The sequence below is a fragment of the Clytia hemisphaerica genome, unplaced genomic scaffold (assembly GCF_902728285.1).
Source record: "Clytia hemisphaerica strain Z4C2 unplaced genomic scaffold, Clytia hemisphaerica genome assembly, whole genome shotgun sequence".
NCBI classification, from domain to species: Eukaryota; Metazoa; Cnidaria; class Hydrozoa; order Leptothecata; family Clytiidae; genus Clytia; species Clytia hemisphaerica.
In genome coordinates, this window is record NW_027103882.1 from 35954 (window position 1) to 53963 (window position 18010).

General features: G+C 37.1%; 2 protein-coding genes and 1 long non-coding RNA gene across 3 annotated transcripts in view; 2 read left to right on the top strand and 1 right to left on the bottom strand.

Annotated features, from left to right (window-relative positions):
* The window catches only part of LOC136808501 (intermembrane lipid transfer protein Vps13-like), a 5748-nt gene extending 1576 nt beyond the window's left edge, over positions 1-4172 (top strand). Inside the window, exons 2-6 of the mRNA XM_067065028.1 lie at positions 1095-1196; positions 2027-2116; positions 2405-2518; positions 3058-3144; positions 4047-4172. Of these exons, the coding sequence (XP_066921129.1) occupies positions 1095-1196; positions 2027-2116; positions 2405-2518; positions 3058-3144; positions 4047-4172 (519 nt within the window). The remainder of the gene's footprint in view (positions 1-1094; positions 1197-2026; positions 2117-2404; positions 2519-3057; positions 3145-4046) is intronic.
* A 5420-nt stretch (positions 4173-9592) lies between these two features.
* LOC136808502 (uncharacterized) lies at positions 9593-10051 on the top strand. The gene has a single exon (XM_067065029.1). The coding sequence runs from the start codon at positions 9593-9595 to the stop codon at positions 10049-10051; it is 459 nt and encodes a 152-aa protein (XP_066921130.1).
* A 5464-nt stretch (positions 10052-15515) lies between these two features.
* LOC136808468 (uncharacterized) lies at positions 15516-16989 on the bottom strand. The gene is made up of 2 exons (XR_010846893.1): positions 16802-16989; positions 15516-16428 (listed from the first exon to the last, which is right to left on the bottom strand). It is a non-coding gene; the product is annotated as an uncharacterized lncRNA (long non-coding RNA).
* Positions 16990-18010: the final 1021 nt, after the last annotated feature.

Genomic DNA, 18010 nt, shown 5'->3' on the forward strand with positions numbered 1-18010 from the left:
CAGCAAAAATAAATTTTGAGACTCAGGAATGATCCTCAACTACAATAGAGACAATTTCAATCTGAAACTACCATTGATATTCCCAAAAATTTGAGCTGGAAAATACACTGAGTCTCAGAATTCTCAGACAATGCTGGACAAAAGGTTGGTAGACTTCTGCAATATTTGCAAAATACTTCAATATCGATCAAAAACAAGTTCCCAAGAGGCTCTGGGTGCTTTTTAAACCCATCCAAAGTCTTTCAAAGTCACCCCCCGGGGGGGGTACTAGGATTGATGGGTGTCGGGTATGTGTGTGCCAGACCTCTGGACCCTTACCCTTAGAGAGACTGAATTTTGGTGAAAAGGTGACCCTTAGAGAGACTCAGTGTAGAAAAACCCAACCCTTAGAGAGACTTTTTCACAAAAAATTTCTATAATGGGCCAAAGAAATTCGATTTTTAAAAGAATTTCTCCAATTTTCGAAAAATTTCTCTAATTTTTGAAAAATTTTCTCACTTTTTTTAAAAATGTTCTCACTTTTTTGACTTTTCACTTTTCTTTGACCCGAGTTTGTGAAAAACCGACCCTTAGAGAGACTGATTTTGACTTTTGTTGTTTTGGTAACCCTTAGAGAGACTTTGGGAGGGTGAAAAACCCTACCCTTAAGGCACGCACATACCCAGCACCCATTTTTGCCTAAGTACCCCCCCCGGGAGTCACCCACTGCAATCTAACCGCAAGGGCAAACCACAAGGGCTTGATTAACTGGCTTACACCAGTATCAAAACGCTGATTTTTTGCTTGTGGTTCCCTCAAAAGCAATTCAAAAGCAATGCAACGACTTCAAAAGTGTTTTTCTTAACTTCCATCCCCTTTCAGACACATTGAAGAGTCATTTTGCTCTATTTCTCATCATTTTTCACTGAAATTTCATTTGTCTACAATCTTTTGTCCGGCATTGAAGGACTATAGCTAAGAGAAACGCTCTCTTTTAGAAAATTTGAACTCCGCTTAGATCCTCCACTGAATAACAAATTAGTTTAGTGAAGGTATTACTAACAACTTATTAAATTCCTTGTTTAAGAATTTGATCAAATATTCTATTCTTCCAGGTGTTTGAAATCACACAGGAGACGCGTAACAATGTTTTGGAGTTGCAAATTTATTCAGCTTTTTGGGTGCTAAACAAAACTGGTCTTGACCTACAATTCAAGGTAAAAAGAAATGTCAATATTTGTTTTTGAATTATTACACTTCCGGCAAAAAAATCACATTGACCCTCTTCGAAGTAGTGGACCCTGACCCTGTCAAAATTTAGTGAAGTGACATTTGAAGCCACAACTTTTAATTTTGCAAAATATATTTCCATCATCAGTTTTATTAATCTAAATTGAAATAAAAACAATTTAAAACAGGTTAAAATACTGTAAACAAGCATTAGCAAGAATTGTGAAATTTCTTCAAAAAAATGTACAACATACTCCTCAAATCATAAAAACACTCTTTGTAATGAAACAAAAAATTCAGTTACAAAAAAAAATAAAAAAATTCCGTAATACTCAAGAGAAAAGTCGTAAAAAGAAAAATCAAATCTTAATTTAATTAACCATTGCGTGTCTTTTGTATTATTCGTCCTTTCTATTCAGATTAGGCTTCAAGCCCCTAATAAACAATGCTTCTAGAACTAACAATACATCCTCTCTCGATGACGATGCCAAAAATGTGACGTCATCTAATTACAATTTGACATCACAGCGTATGATGTGTGCTCCAACTGGGCTTGATGCTCTCAAATGCTTCTTAAAGCGTAAAAATTTAGTAAATTTGCGTCCATGTCAGATAATTTTGTAGTTTGAAAAAATTGACCCTGAGCAATGGTACGTCTCCGTACCTGTTTTCATAATTGACTTCTCCATCCAACCTCCTCCTAGATTTAGTCACCCACCATCCTACACTAAGTCATATGACCTGTAAGTCCAGAAGACCTGCTTACCACTAAATTCATTTGATATTTTTTCAACTCATTCATCCCTTTCGCTCCCAGGTTCGTGGGGAGAACAACATATACACGTTTCCTAAAGATGATTCATCGACACCGCTCATGTTGCTCTATAGAAACAGAAAGAAAGCCAAGGTATAACTGATCCTAGTCTAACTCGAAAAAACATTTTTTTACTAACTCAACTAACGCCCTCTGGATTGCTTTGCTCGAAATTGTCTGTTTAAAGGCTTTACTGCAGAAGATATCTCAGTCAAGATTCATATTGTATCATTTAAGTAAAAAAACATTGGAAATTACTATATTTTGTTAAAAGACCTTCGCAATCTTAAAACTGGTGAAAAAATTTTCGGCATCCTGATAAGTAAGTTTAAAAGGATCTAAAAGTTTGCTTAAGCGACCTTATCTTTTCATTTCTTCCAGGGGAACATTTGTTTGGCGGACAGTGATGACTCATGGTCAGAAGATTTCTCTTTGAGTGCAATCGGTGATGAAAACCATGTTGATATCAAAGATCAACACAACCAACCATATACTGTATGTAGGACTTTATTTTTACTTACTTTATTTTTTATACTTATTATTTTTATCTTTGGCCTTTTCTGTCAAATTTCTAGCTTCCCTTATGATACAGTGGAGTCTCCATAACTCGAACCACTTACTCGAATGTCTCCTTAATTCGAACAAGTGGTCTGGTTCCTTTAGTTAACAAAAAAAGATATCATTTTTTCTTGAGCAACATACCGATGAAGTTACATAAATATGATGGAAATTTTAACTTGAACAGTTGCTTTGTTCCCTCTCTTCTTTTTTTGTCTATTCGGTGCTTTTTCGCTCCGGATTTTCCGTATATTTTCTGTACGGAAAATCTCGAAACTCGTAAAATATTTCTCATATTGTACTCGCAACTGTCTGATAACTATTACGTATTTTTTCGAGTTGAAATACGATGAACGCTCTCTATTACTGGCATATCCTTAGAACGATTACTTTCATTGTAACGCCCTTAGATTTCTTGATCAGCAATATCTTACCTGGTAAACTGTTCGTAAAATGTATTTCTTGCTTCTAAACAGATTCATATTGAGAATGTGATGTCACGAACCAATTTGACCAATATAATCACCTTATCGCCAAGATGTATCATCTCCAACCATACACAGGTTTATTAGGCACTTTTTGACTTAAAATATTTTCCTTATGTTATCCTTATTTAACTCTCTTAAAAGGCTTTTACAGATATAGTCAGTGTCCCCCTCCCCCTGTTGAGGATATCGGACATCCAGGGGTTACAGGACAAAATGCCTGGATATCCAGGGGGGACTGGACAAAATGCCTGGATATCCAGGGGGTACAGGGCAAAATGCCTGGATATCCAGGGGGGACTGGACAAAATGCATGGATATCCAGGGGGGACTGGACAAAATGCATGGATATCCAGGGGGTACAGGGCAAAATGCCTGAATATCCAGGGGGGGACTGGACAAAATGCATGGATATCCTCAACCCTTCTATCATATCCAGGCGGGGGCTGTGGAAATCGGAAAATAGATATTGTCATCAAGAGGGGTACAGAAAATTTCTGGAAAAGCCCAATTTGGATAACAAATTTTTAGTTTTTATTTTGTTGCTAGCTAATTTTAAAGTCGTCCCTGTATAAGGAAGGAGAGAATTCGAAGCAATTGCTCTAGGATTAATAAGCTGTTCATATAAAAACGTGATCATTGAGTTTCAAGCCCAAAGGGCTAGAGGCGTGTGGATGGGAAATGAAACCACTTATTTCCTATCCAGAACGCCCGCGCGTAGTTTTTACACAAACGCTGGATTAGGACTAAAATCTATTGCTAGATTTAAAAAATGTAGTCCTCCAAAACAAAGGAACCGCTAGATACAATTCGTCGTCATGATTACGACGCGTTCTAAGCGCGTTTTGGATGGGAAATAAGTAGCCTCAATTTCTCTTGCCTTAGAAGGTTTGAGGTTTCGCCTCTTAGCCCTTCGGGCTTGAAACTCAATGGACGTGATATTTATTCGTAGCATTTTGAATTTCCCTTTTTTTTCATAGAATGATATCCAATTCGCGGAGGCTGACAAACCTATTGCTGATGTTCAATGGCTATCCTTAGCACCAAATCAGGTAAAAGGTTCTTTGCTGTTTTCTACATATTTTCAATCGATTCCTATTGTATAAAACCATTTTATTTGGCAAAACTTGGACATTAAAACGTGATTTAGTTACTTATACACCAAAAAATCAAAAGTCAAATCTCTAATCCAAGCTTATACAACTGGAATCTTTTCATAATTCGAACGCAAATATTGGTAGCTGAAAAATCGTGAAAATACTAGCCGTAGTTCGAAACTCTGTAAATNGTTGACTACAAATACAGAAAAAAGTCGTTTATTGAATGTTATTTCATCAATATTTGGTATTGTGAACATTTTTGTTTTAGGTTTTGTAAACGCGTCCAAAAATCATGAACAAAAGGTTTGTAGACTTCTGCAATATTTGCAAAATGCTTCAATATCGATCAAAAACAAGTTCCCAAGAGGTTCTGGGTGCTTCCCAAAACCCATCCAAAGTTGTTCAAAGTCTTTCAAAGTCACCCACTGCAGTCTTTCAAGGGCCTAACCACAAGGGCTTGATTAACTGGCTTACACCAGTATCAAAACGCTGATTTTTTGCTTGTGGTTCCCTCAAAAGCAATGCAACGACTTCATGAAATTTCATTTGTCTACAACCTTTTGTCCATGATTGAAGTTCAAGTGAAACTCTTACTGTTCGTTAACTTATTTGATTATTCTGAGCCTGAGCAGTTCCTTAACAATTCCTTATTTTTCGTACCATTTTCAGCCTCAAGTTCCTTATAAACATGTTGCTTATAAAAAAACGTATAAATGTAGACAAAGAGGATCAGTTGAGGTCATAATAAGCTTTGGAGAACATTAACTTAAATGAGTCAAAGTGCCGTTACTTTAAGACATAACATAATGTACGTACGTGACCGGGGGAGAGACGTTTCACAGCTTTATCAAAAATGACGTCATTAATCAAATTACAGGAAAAGATTAAAATGTGTTAACTTGATCATACCTCATTCGATCAGAGTGAAAAATTAAAAGCTTGAGGGTTACACTTTTTTTAATAAGAACAAACTATATAAGAACATAAGGCTTCGATGGCCAAAATGTTAAGAACAAGTTAAGAACATTTTAAGGCTTCGCGGACTCTAAAACAGCCAATTTCTTAGGAAAAAGGTAAAAATGGTCACAAAATGGTGAAATTAAGAACATTTTAAGACCATTTTTTAGGCTTAAAGCCCAAAAAGTTAAGAACACCTGAAGGCTTCAAAAAATGAATACATATGTTCTTATGGCTTGCACACTTCTTTAGTCCCAACCGCGAAATTAAAGCTCCGCGAAAATGTATCCCATTAAAGTTTTTTTTTTTTTCTAAAGATAAAATATATTCTTTATAAGAAAATCAATGAAAATGTTACTCCTTAGCGGAATAGAGAAAAATGTGATACTAACAAAGCACAGTAGTAGAGAAAAGTTATATGATGTGAAATTTTACAAGAAAATATCTAGAAAAAAAAAAAAAAAAAAAAAAAAAAAATAATATACCGGGTGCGCCACAAAAAAGTTTTCTCTTAGTTCCGGCAGCGAAAAGGGTTTTTTTTGCATCAACCCTTACAAGTAGTAAATATGGGTTTTTATTTTATTTTCTCATTATGTGGTCCCTTGGGACCCCAAAACCGGTTTTTGCCAAGCTGGCAAAGCTGGGGGAAATTTTTTATGGGGGCTTGAAGGGGGTAGGGTCATTTTAGCCTGGGGGTCCTTAGAAAGTTGATTTTTGAAGTTCTCATTTAGCTAAAACTGATTGTGCCATAAGATAGAGCTTGAAGAGTAGATCTCCAAAATGGGGTCATTTGTCACATTTGGCGGACTTAGTCTCCCGCCGAATTGGCCGATACGTCTTCAAAAATGCAATATTTCATGCTGACGTCAGCATTTTTGAGAGAATTTCCAGCGAAAGATACCACTTTTAACAGATGCGTCTCGAAGAGTACTATCGATTAGAGGGGTCATTTATAGGGTTTCCTAGGCTAGATCATGAGATATTTGAGTTTGAAATTTTGCTGACTCAGCGTTTTTCAACGTTTTTTGCCCTTTTCTGCTGAGTCAGCAAAATTTCAAACTCTAATATCTCATGATCTAGCCTAGGAAACCCTATAAATGACCCCTCTAATCGATAGTACTCTTCGAGACGCATCTGTTAAAAGTGGTATCTTTTGCTGGAAATTCTCTCAAAAATGCTGACGTCAGCACAAAATATTGCCTTTCTGAAGACGTATCGGCCAATTCCGGGGGACTAAGTCCACTAAATGAGACAATGACCCCATTTTGGAGATCTACTCTTCAAGCTCTATCTGATGGGACAATCAGTTTTAGCTAAATGAGAACTTCAAAAATCGACTTTCTAAGGACCCCCAGGCTAAAATGACCCTACCCCCTTCAAACCCCCATAAAAAAATTTCCCCAGCTTTGCCAGCCTGGCAAAAACTGGTTTTGGGGTCCCAAGGGACCATATGATGGGAAAATAAAATAAAAACCCATATTTACTAATTGTAAGGGTGATCCTGGATCGCCGCCGGACTATCTCTTTTAAACTAAATTTCTCGAAATCTAAAATTTTTAAAAGAACCATTTCTATTTCATTGGAAAGAAGAAAGATAAACTTAAATTTTGATGCGTCATTTATTAAATTCGAATCATTAGATCAAAAGTTATGTTCAATTGAATAAAAAAGTTACTTACAAAAAGTGCTTGAAAACGTTAAAAATAGACCTATCAAATTAAACAGAAGCATAATTACATGATACATCAGTATTTTCGAATCAGTCATTAAAAAATGATAATTAGCTGTCGAAATAATCTTTTGTTATATAAAGGAAGGTTGAATTTCAATAAAAGGAAGAAAATTCGTTGAAAAAGGCCAAAAAATCTGGTAAAATTCTTAAAAATACATCAAATATGGGTTTCGAGGTTAATCCAGCCTTACATAGACTTTTTCCGGTCTATAACCAAAAATCTGAGGAAAATTTCGGTAAAAGTAAATTAAATTGATTTTGATGAATATTTTAAACTCTTGTTGACCCTTCAGTTTCAATATTTATGTGTTTAGTTACTGAAAAATGCTCTTAATCATGTAAAGGCTTTTGCGACTACCAAATTTGAAATACAATTTGATAGGTCAATTTTCAACGTTTCCGAGCACTTTCTGAAAGTAACTTTTTTATTCAATTGAGCATAACTTTCGATCTAATGAACCGAATTTAATAAATGACCCATCAAAATTTAAGTTTATCTTTTTTCTTTCCAATGAAATGGGAATGGTTCTTTAAGAATTTTTCGATTTTGAGAAATTTAGTTTCAAAGAGAGAAACTTTTTTGTGGCGCACCCGGTAGTTTGATCTTATAAAAAAAGTCTCGAGGAGAAATTGAGAAATTACCATCTGTGACGGTATTTGGCGATGATTTCAGTTTGCTTGTTTAATAAGTTCCGACCTAGACTAGTAAACTAGTCGGTTATTACTTATAATAAAACTGTCAATCAAATAATGTAAACACTAATTAAATATTCAGCGCGCGTGAGAGAAAAGGAAAATAACCGACTAAAGCTTCTTCCAACGCCTTTTTTTCTGCACCTAAAATCGTAAGGAGAGACATACAGATTTCTGTATGTCTGACCCGTGCGGGATTGCATTTATTTTTCTTTCTGTTTATTGTATTTTTGGAAATGCTCATTTATTTATATGTTCCCATGTTTAATGTTACTATGAAATATCATTTAGTCAAAAAAGTTGGATGGATTCTCAAAAACCTAAAAAAAGGTTGTAAAATTAAACAACGTTTTTTGAGGGAAGAAGCTTCTAGTCGTTGAAATTCAGAAAAGACACGCAACCTCACCTCTTCGATTCTTTTTATTTGGAGCTTGAATTTTTTGTATATGGGTCTGTTTTCAACGACTAGTTTACTAGTCTAGTTCCGACCCGGATAGGTGGCAATTTCAAATTTCTCCTGTAAGCATAACAACGGTTGTTTGTTCCGGGATATAAGCTCTCTTGTTGCACACTATTTTCCCTGCTAACTGTCGGGTTTCCATTCTTCTCTTTGATCTTCCAGAACTCTGTTGAAAGGGTTGTGCTGTTTCTATAGTTCTCTTTATATGGATAAAACAACCTTCGCTTGAAATTTGGTATTCCCTTGTGCTCTGACATGTTCTTAAATTGTTCTTACATTTTGATACTTGATCTTAACAGGCGAAGAAAACCAAATTAGGAATCTCGACTACCTAAGACCACTAGGAAAAAGTGACCATAGTTCGTTGGCTTTCAATTTCGTTTGCTACGCTTACTCCAAACCTACGCAAACAAGGTTCATCTATGCTTCGGCAAATTTCAAATTAATGAAAAATGACCCGACGTTGAGGGAATGGAAAGAAGGTTTCAAAAAATGCATTCGTGAATAAATCAGTGGAAGATCTTTGGGAATCGTTCAAGAAAGTTGTCATCGATCTCAGAAATCGATTTGTCCCTTTGAAAGAAGTTGGAAACGATTTTTGGAGGAAAAAAGGTAAAGTTCCAATTAATAAGAATCTTTAGGATGAAATCAAGCTAAAAAAACGCTCCATAGAAGTTGGTTAAGATCTGCACCTATCGACAGAGATCGTCATCGTGTCAATTACACTATTGGAAGAACAGAGTTAATCGTTTGATGTCAAAGGCCCGCAGGACTTATGAAAAAAAGCATTTGTGATAAATCCAAGGAAAAGCCAAAGATATTTTGGTCTCATGTAAGATCTAAACTTAAGTCATCAAGCGGAGTCTCACCATTACTTGAAAACCCTGATGACAAATCGTCGATTAAACACGACGATCTCGACAAGGCTAACATCCTACAAAAACAGTTTTTTGCAGCGTCTTTACCAATGAGCGCCCAGGAACGATTCCCGACTTTCCTACACGAACGGAGAATCAAGTTGAGAACATCATCATAACAGAAGATATGATGAGAAAACAGATAAAATTGCTGGGCGTGAGTAAATCCTTCGGTCCGGATGATATACACCCGAAAATGTTAGTTGAACTGATTGACCATCTAGCCGAACCCCTGACTATCATCATGAACAAGACCTTGTCTGAGGGAACAATACCAAAAGATTGGAATGGAACATGTGACTCCAATTTATAAAAGCAAGGGTGCCCAAAACCTTGCGATAAATTACAGACCTGTTAGTTTGACTTCAGTAGTCTGTAAGTTAATGGAATCATTTATAAGAAAGCACATTATGAAGCATCTAACTGACGAAAAGCTTCTAGCCAACAAGCAATACGGTTTCATTAGTCGCCGCTCCACCGTCACACAACTCCTAAATTATTTGGACAAGTGTTGTTGTGAAAGTATAGCTAACGGAAGTGTTGTTGACACTATATATTTCGATTTTGGCGAAAGCTTTTGATACTGTCTTTTGATAGACTCTGACTTATCCTTTGAAGAACATATTCTTCACTCTGTACACAACCTTTGTCTGACCTCATCTCGAGTATGCCCAATCTTGTATGGTCACCAAAACTACGTAAGGACATCAACTTAATTGAGGGCGTTCAACGACGTGCCACTAGGATGGTCAGAAGGTTAAGTAATCTACCATACGAGCAGCGCCTACGAGAACTTGACTTGCCTTCTCTCGAATTCAGAAGACACTTCGGAGACATGGTTCAGATCTACAAACACTTGCACTTCTACGATAAGGACACCACAGTTGGAAAGTTTATTCGCAGGGTGCTTCCATCTCGAATTCACGATTACGAACTGATACCAAACTTTGCAGACGATGAATTTAGAGTCCAGACCAAGTCGTTTTATTATCGATGTGTGACAGCATGGAAACAGCTACCAAAAGAGACTTACAACGCTACTAGCATCAAAGCGTTCAAGGAAGAACTAACCAAGGCATGGATGGAACATTCATTGCGCTACGAATCAAAATCTTTGTACCTGTAGACGATAGATCGCTTTAGAGGCCCTCGTGTGCCTGGACTGTAAATCTTCATAAATAAGAAAAAAAGTAAGAACAAGTAAACAAGTTAAGAACAGTTTAAGGCTTTGCAGACTATAAAACATCCAATTTCTAAGAAAAATGAACAAAAATACTCCAACAATAGTGAAAATAAGAGTATGTTAAGGACACTTTTAGGATTAAAACTGAAGAACGGCTGAAGGCTTCAAAATTTTGGATGTCTTATAAAAAATGTATATAGGATTATAATTATCTATTGAATAAATGGATTATGATCAGTGAGGGGTATAATGATGCCATCTTTACTTCTCTATTTATTATTGGAAGACAAGAATTTCACAAAAAGCAAGTTGGATGAGTCATCTCGTCTCATTAATAAGGTGTATATTTTGTTTACAAGGTTTCGTATGTTTACTGTCTGAGACATGACTCATACTTAGAGAACTTCCTCGTGGTTTCACTTGTGACGTAGTTAGTGTTGATGTTTTGTTTTCTCTTATAAGAAATTTGATATGTATAGATAGGACGGTCTGACATATTTCTAAAAAAACTGTAGTGAGTAGAGTCTCTTTAACTCGAACCACCATAAATCGAATGTCTGTCTCAAAAGTAGAAAGGCCGTAAATATACAGGACGTTAGGTCCTTTACTTTATGTACCAACTGAAAATAAATTAATAACTCACAATAATAATCTTCTTAACTTGAACGTGCTTTCTGGTCTCTTCAGTTGACAAAGCCCTATGAACCAATCTCCATAACACAAAATTTCCTTAACTCGAACAAATTCGTGTTCCCCGTGCGTTCGAGTTATGGAGACTTAACTGTATTATGTTGACACAATGATGATGATGGTTCAAACGCGGAGGGTAATGTAATACAACTTTATCTAGTGGCTTGTTCCAGTGGAGCATTCAAACGAATTGGGTATAAGAACTAACTATATAAGAGCATACTCTTAGGTGCCAAATAAACGGACCTCCCCGCTTGTTAATTTTTCGATTTTTTTCCAACCACCCCCGGACGTTATTAGAACCCCCCGTTTTTTAATTTTTGAAAAAATTGCCAGCTACCAAAAGGAAAGTTTCTTGTTTTACTCTAAAAAGCCTAATTTTAGTCTATTTTTTAGGGTTTTTAAAAGTCCATATTTGATTTGAAAAAATTTTCCAACCCCCCCCCCCCCCCCCTTTATTTGGCACCTAAGAGTAAGGCTTCGATGGCCGAATTCTAAGAACAAGCTAAGAACATTTAAGGCTTTTGAAGGCTTTTGAAAATAAGAACATGTTAAGAACATTTTTAGGCTTTAAAAATTTTGGATGTTCTTATTGTTTTTAGCATTTTGGCCATCGAAGCCTTATGTTCTTATATAGTTTGTTCTTATAAAGAAATGTATTTTGTCATGGTTTTTGTACGAATGACTTTTTCAGCAATCAGTAATGTATATTAAGGAATCTATAAAGTCGCTTATCAACAAAAAGTGGGAGGTATGAGAAAGATGAGTCATCTTTTGATGAAGAAAGATTTACAAACGTCCCACGTTATTGAGATGATAAGAGTTAAGTGGTACCTTTCCATAAAACCCGAATGACGGAGATTCTTTAAATGCATCTAAATGCATGAAATACTCTAAACTCCTATATAAAAGAGCCCCCCCCCCCCCCAGCGGACCTTCAATTCAAGCAATCACGCAAATTTTTTTTCTAAATTCACGCAATGTTTTTTCGCAATTCACGCAATTTTTGTTCACGCAAAGCTTTCCAATTCACGCATTCACGCAAGTGAAAAAGCCCATTCACAAATTCACGCAAACCAAACAGTCGAAATCTTCCCAAAAGATTTCCTTTTCGAAACTGTTATAAAATAAACGCCTGATTGAACTTTTTGAGTCAACAAGCACCCAATTTCGAAAAATGTTGAATTTTTAAAACATGGACGAGATGATAGCTTCTTGTTACACTTCTTATTGTGACTTGAATTCGATAAACTCGAGAATGAGTACAGCAACTTGAGAGATGACTCCAATTGCTTTTCTGAAGCCACAGCAGTTGAAGAAGAACAATACTTTGCTTTGATAACGGTTGAAAAAAGTTGAAATGGGCTCTTCCAGAAAAAATCCGTTCATGGGGGGTGGAGGATGAATTGTCCAGGGGTATTGAAAAAATACCAAAAAATTGCAATGTCCAGGGGTAATTTTTTGTGTCCACGGGGTTGATTTGATGTTTGTCATGATTTAGCCAGGGACAGAGTAGCTATATCTAGTGTTTTATATGAGTTGTGTTTTAATAACCCGGCTATCCTCTCCTCCGAAATGCATTTTTGAATCCCAAAATTCCACAGCTACAGTGCTGTTATGGGAACAATGCGTTACAGCTTGTTTAAGTTTTTTATATGGTTTTCCGCAAATACAGTTTAATTTGTTTGTCTGACGTCAAAATGACATCAGAGCTAAATGAAAGATTGATGATGAAACAATCTAAAAATATTGTTTGTCAGGACTAAAGGAAAAAATGTCATGTTTTCTTGGGATTGGAAAAGGATTACCTTCTGCGAGATCTTCCTCTGAACTAATACAGTGTAGTCTCTTTAACTCGAACTCGAATGTCGCCATAACTCGAACAAGTTTTATAGTCCCTTCAGATAGCAATACTTTTTAAGCCTAACTCGAAATTTCTTTAATTTGGACAAATTTTTGTCGCCCGCGTTTGTTCGGGTTATGGACACTCAAGTGTATGTTTATTTAGGGGATATAGGAGGTTTATGCTAAATGGGAAGACTTATGTCATCGACACATTGGATCATGAAGATTAAGTCCCGATATGCAGAATTTCAAAGGTCTAAATATGAAGAAAAAGGTTAAAGTTACTAGCCATACCAGAGCAACTCGGCGGTATCCGGAACCATATTTAGTACAGGGGTTTTGTTTTGTATTTGATAGGATGGCGAATGAAAAATTAACTTCGGCGAATCCTAGATTCTGGGCTAGCGAATTCTTAGCAAAAAGCCCAGTGTGTTGATTAACGTGAAAATGTCCTTGAGGCGGTAAACCGAATTTTTAGACAAGTGAATTGTATTCTTTTCGTGCCTTTCACCAGCGAAATTCGTCGCTCACCGGGCCTAATTAAGACCCCTGTGTTAGTTCAAATATTTGGCGTATAGCACAATTCGAAACGTTGTTTTGACAGTAGTAATATTCACCATTTTGTTTTCAAGGCGCCATTTTTAAAGCATCGAGGGGAAAAACAAGGTTCCTTTATTTAATGAGATCATTCGCTGTAAATAAGAAAAAACAAATTGCCCTTTTGAAATCACAAGTTCTCCTAATTAACAATAAAAGCTTTAGATTTGAATGCCTTAGCAAAGCGTAATTGACTTTTTATAGCTTTTTATTGACCTTTTGTCATTACTGATAATTTGATTGATGAAGTCATTTACTCAGGGATTTGGATGAAAAGCTATTTCTTTATGAACAAATTAGCATAGGAAGTTTGATCAGTTATGTCGCAATCTGTTAAACTCATTCGCTTTAAAAAGTCTGCAATGAGTCTGTTTTCCAACCAATTATTCAAATATAACAAATGATAATACCGTTGAAAAGATAATTAAGAGCACTTTAATTATTGCCTGCGCACAATCTTCAATCAATTGAAAGTCACGGAAATGTTGTGGGAAAGTGACGAAAATTTTTAGAGGACGACGAAATTTTCCCCGTCGAACAAATTTTCCCCGACATTTCATCACATTTCTTTTTCTTTTATCCGAAATTTTATACCCTAGCCAGCAAAAAATCACTTACTGACCTAATTGTAAACTTTGTTGGGGGAAAAGTAACAAAATTATAATTAGATGACGAAGATTTCCCCCTTCAAAGTTTTCCCTTGCCTAATTAAAACCTGATACCCCCTCCCCCGATTAGGTATACACTTTGCTAACACAACTACATAACAAATTTGGGAATGAAGGTTTGGAATATTTATAGAATGTACTTTTCGAATGTGCTTGTATTTTGTTTAGTTGATAGGTTAAGGCTTAACTACATTCGATGACGACTTTATATACATCTTTTCCACCGTAGCCGCCAATTGCCGCGCAAGCATTTTTTGTCCACTTTATCCCTCTAAAACCGTCCTTTTTTCGCTCCTATAATAATTAAGTGGCACGCGACTGACCACGCGACTACGGTCGAAAAGGTGTATTGGTCGAGAGTTTTGGAGGTTTTGGAGTTTAGCGAACGGGCAGTCATTATCACAAGCACTACTGATTACCCAAGATTCATTTCGACCCTGAAATGGCACCAAGTTGATATGCATGTTGGGTAATTATGTAAAACTGGAAATCATGTTTGACAGCAGTAGCGTAAACAAGAGGGGCATATCATTGAGTTTCAAGCCCGAAGGGCTAGAGGCGAAACTTTAACCCTTCTCAAGCAAGGTTCCAGCGTTTGTGTAAAAACTACGCGCGGGCGTTCTGGATGGGAAATAAGTGGTTTCATTTCCCATCCAGGAGTCTCGCCTCTAGCACTTGGGGCTTGAAACTCAATGGGGCATATTTTCTGTAGGAGAGCAGACTTTTATGACACTGCAAAACTTTATTCATAATATAACTGTGTCATAAAAAATCTGCTCTCATACACAAATTTTACGTCCCTCTTGCCTACGCTTCTGTGATATGGCAGCCCTCAATACCGCTGAGGTTATTTCATAGTTGATTTATCAGTCAATCCCTTGTTATTAACTATTTTGTTGCCATTAATTCGATATCTGCTTGCTCAGCTAAATTTTGTTACAGTTTTAAAACCAAAACAGTGTGAAAGCGAGATGAAACTTCACCAGGGGTATATGTATATCTCTTTACAGTAAGCAAGTATAGACTTTCATAATTGCAATATTTGACAATTAACTTAATCTCACTCCATGAATTGTGATACACATTTTTTATAAGGACATCCAAAATTTTGAAGCCTTCGGATGTTCTTAACTTTTTGAGTCTGAAGCCTAAAAATATTCGTAACATGTTCTTATTTTCACCTTTTTTGAGTATTTTTGTCCATTTTCTTAAGGAATATGGTGCTTTAGAGTCTGCAAAGCCCTAAAATGTTCTTAAAATGTTCTTAGTCTTTTGGCAATCAAAGCCTTATGTTCTTATATAGTTTGTTCTTATAAAGAATCATGTACTCATAGCATTTTATTTTGCTCTTAAATATGTGATACATGAATTCCCAGTCAACTTACTGTGAGGTAAACAGCAAGAGCGCTTTACCACGCTTTTTGCAAAACACTGTTATTATAAGAACAAACTATATGAGAATGTACTGGAGCCTTATCCGAGTGCTTGCCTAGCAGACGAATAAGACGCAGTGAGTGAGTGAGTCTAGACTACGAAAGGGACGGGCTAGAGGACCTAGGGGAGTAGAACCTAATCCTATTTGCAGACAGGAACGGGAGACTATGCAGTTACAATAAACTAATATTTAATAATGACAACGCTCTACAATCGTGTTATAAATAAGAAAAGGATACTTACAAACCTATGTCCTGAGCAGGTCCGCCGCCGATCGCTGCCGAAACAACACTAAAGTTTAGGAGGGCTGGACAGCAATTGCTAAGTTGCTGCCCAGTGGAGCGTGGAAGGCGTAGTTGGGCGTTAGAAGGGCGCTAGATACGATCAGTAAAGGTATAGCCGAAGGAACTTTAGTACATTCCTCCGACCTTAAATGGCTATGTGGGGTCGCGTTTTCTTTGGAGGCGTTCCCTGCTCAGGGCTGACTAATAAAATAATAAAAATAATAAAAATTTCCTAAACTTGACACTTCTTCCATCTTTGCTTGGGGGGATCGGAGATTGGTCGGGGGGTAGCCACTCTTCAGGACAGGTCTTGTGCTTCTCAGCTGTTGGTGGATGGATCATCTTCTGCTGACCTTGGGATACTTTCTGGGGTGATTATGGTGGTAGCGGAAATAGCAGGTTCCACTAATACTGGTGGCTTGATGATAGTGGATGACTGGTAGTGGTGTCATCCCCAGCTGCCTGTGGTGGTGGTTTAGCAGGCGTTAAAAGTTCATTTGTTTGTTTTGAGGTTGTTTGGTGTGTCTTCTCAGCCACCAGTCTCTTTGTTTCTCCTTTGGTGGTCATATTTAGTGGGTCAGCAGATTCAGGTTTCCCTTGGCGTTGGTGGTGTTGGTTGCCATTTTGGGTAGTCAGTTGTTTGTAGAAGTGTTGGTTGGATGGGTGAAGATGAGTAGCTACCGCAGGGAGGGGCATAGGTCTTTTGGGTTCTGGTTTTAGGGGTTTTAGGTTTGGTTTCAGGGAGACTAAGGATTGGTTTGTGGCGTTTCTCGTGTTGTCTTCTTCAATCCCTATGCAAATACTATAAATATATATAAAAAAAATCGTTAATTCAACATAGAATATAAAATAAAAATTTAATACGGAGTGCAGTCCCAACTTCGAATTTCTCGTTTCCTTTTTTTTTCTCTCTCTCCTTTAAAAATGAAACGATTTTTTATAGAACTTTCTACACCTTTAAATTCCGACCCGATAAGAAGAGAACTCGAATTTCAGACCTCATTCAGATGAAAGTTTAACAAGAAAAAATTTTAAGAAAGAAAGCAAGTTGACCTTTGTTACAGTGGAATCTGTTTCTAAAAAAAACTGAAGATTGATTGTGATTTTAGGGATAAAAAAATACAGGCAAGACAGGCAAGGCGGAACGATGCCTGCGGTACTTTTAGAATACTTACGGAGTTTGCGTAATTTACCTTGTACGTCATTGCTTCTTTTTTCATAAAAAAATTCCTGAAAGATACTGAGAAAAGGTCAAATTTAAAAATCTCTTGAAAAACTTGAAAGCATATGTTTAATTTCAAGTAGAGTGCCTGGACCCCTTAGTCGACCGTATCCATCGGATTGGGACGTCTTCTCCCGTGAGGGATCCAACGTTCCAAGTACCTACGGATACGGTGCACTAACCTTCCATCCAAACTAAGGGCATCCGAAGCACTCTGCCGCCTTCGCAGACGGACCTCACTGAACAACCTGGTGTTTAACCTATCGGTCAGGACCCGGGCGGTGACTACCGCCATGTCAAGACGATCCGTCCAGATCCTGAACAATACTTGCCGCACATCAAACTCGGTGGAGTCGCACATCTGGGCAAGTAGGGGAAGGAGGAGTTCTTCGTACATCATGATCCTTGACTCTAGGAAGTTTGCTTCCCAAGTCAAGGATCCGATGATGTTCGCCGTATGGTCCTCCTCAGACTCGGTAATGTCGTCTGGTGCCTGCATCACAAGAAGCGACATTAAACGGAAAAAATTCATTGGGGAGCTAAAACCCTGGAACGTGTGGTTTCCCAGTAGGTGCACCCCCACTGGGTTTTGTCGGCGGACACCACCGAAAATTGGGTGCGGACGGGAAAAACACCATTATCTCTCGAAAGCAAATGAAAAAAAATATATATATATACTTACCTAGAACTTCTTTTCTTCTTTTCTGAAAGCGTATTGAGGAAACTGTAAGAAAAGAAGTCAACTATGCGATTATTACAAACGGATTAAAATTAATTTTTTCATGAACAGCAGGTGTCAAACACCGTTTAACTACTGGACCGTGTACTGTTCGTCAGTAGTCACTAGACAAAATCAACAATGCTCATCCGTTAACCCGTTTCAACCTATTCGCATCTATATACACACCAGTTAAACTGCTTCAACTCGTTCGTATTTATAAGCTGTTTAACCATTAAACAAACCACAATAAACAAAACAAAAACAAAAAAAACATAGAATATAAAATAAAAAACGTACACATTACTGTGTTTCTGCGTAAAATGTCCTTTCATCCAATAGATTTATGGCTTTATTAAGCCGTTGGCGATTTAACTGTCTTCGTCGCCTTACTCGCTCTACTTCGCTCTGCCTGGGTGCCGGCGGCTCGGGTACAGGTCTAAG

Coding starts and splice junctions, on each gene's coding strand:
- LOC136808502 (XM_067065029.1), top strand. CDS start 9,593: ATGCCCAATCTTGTATGGTCACCAAAACTACGTAAGGACATCAACTTA.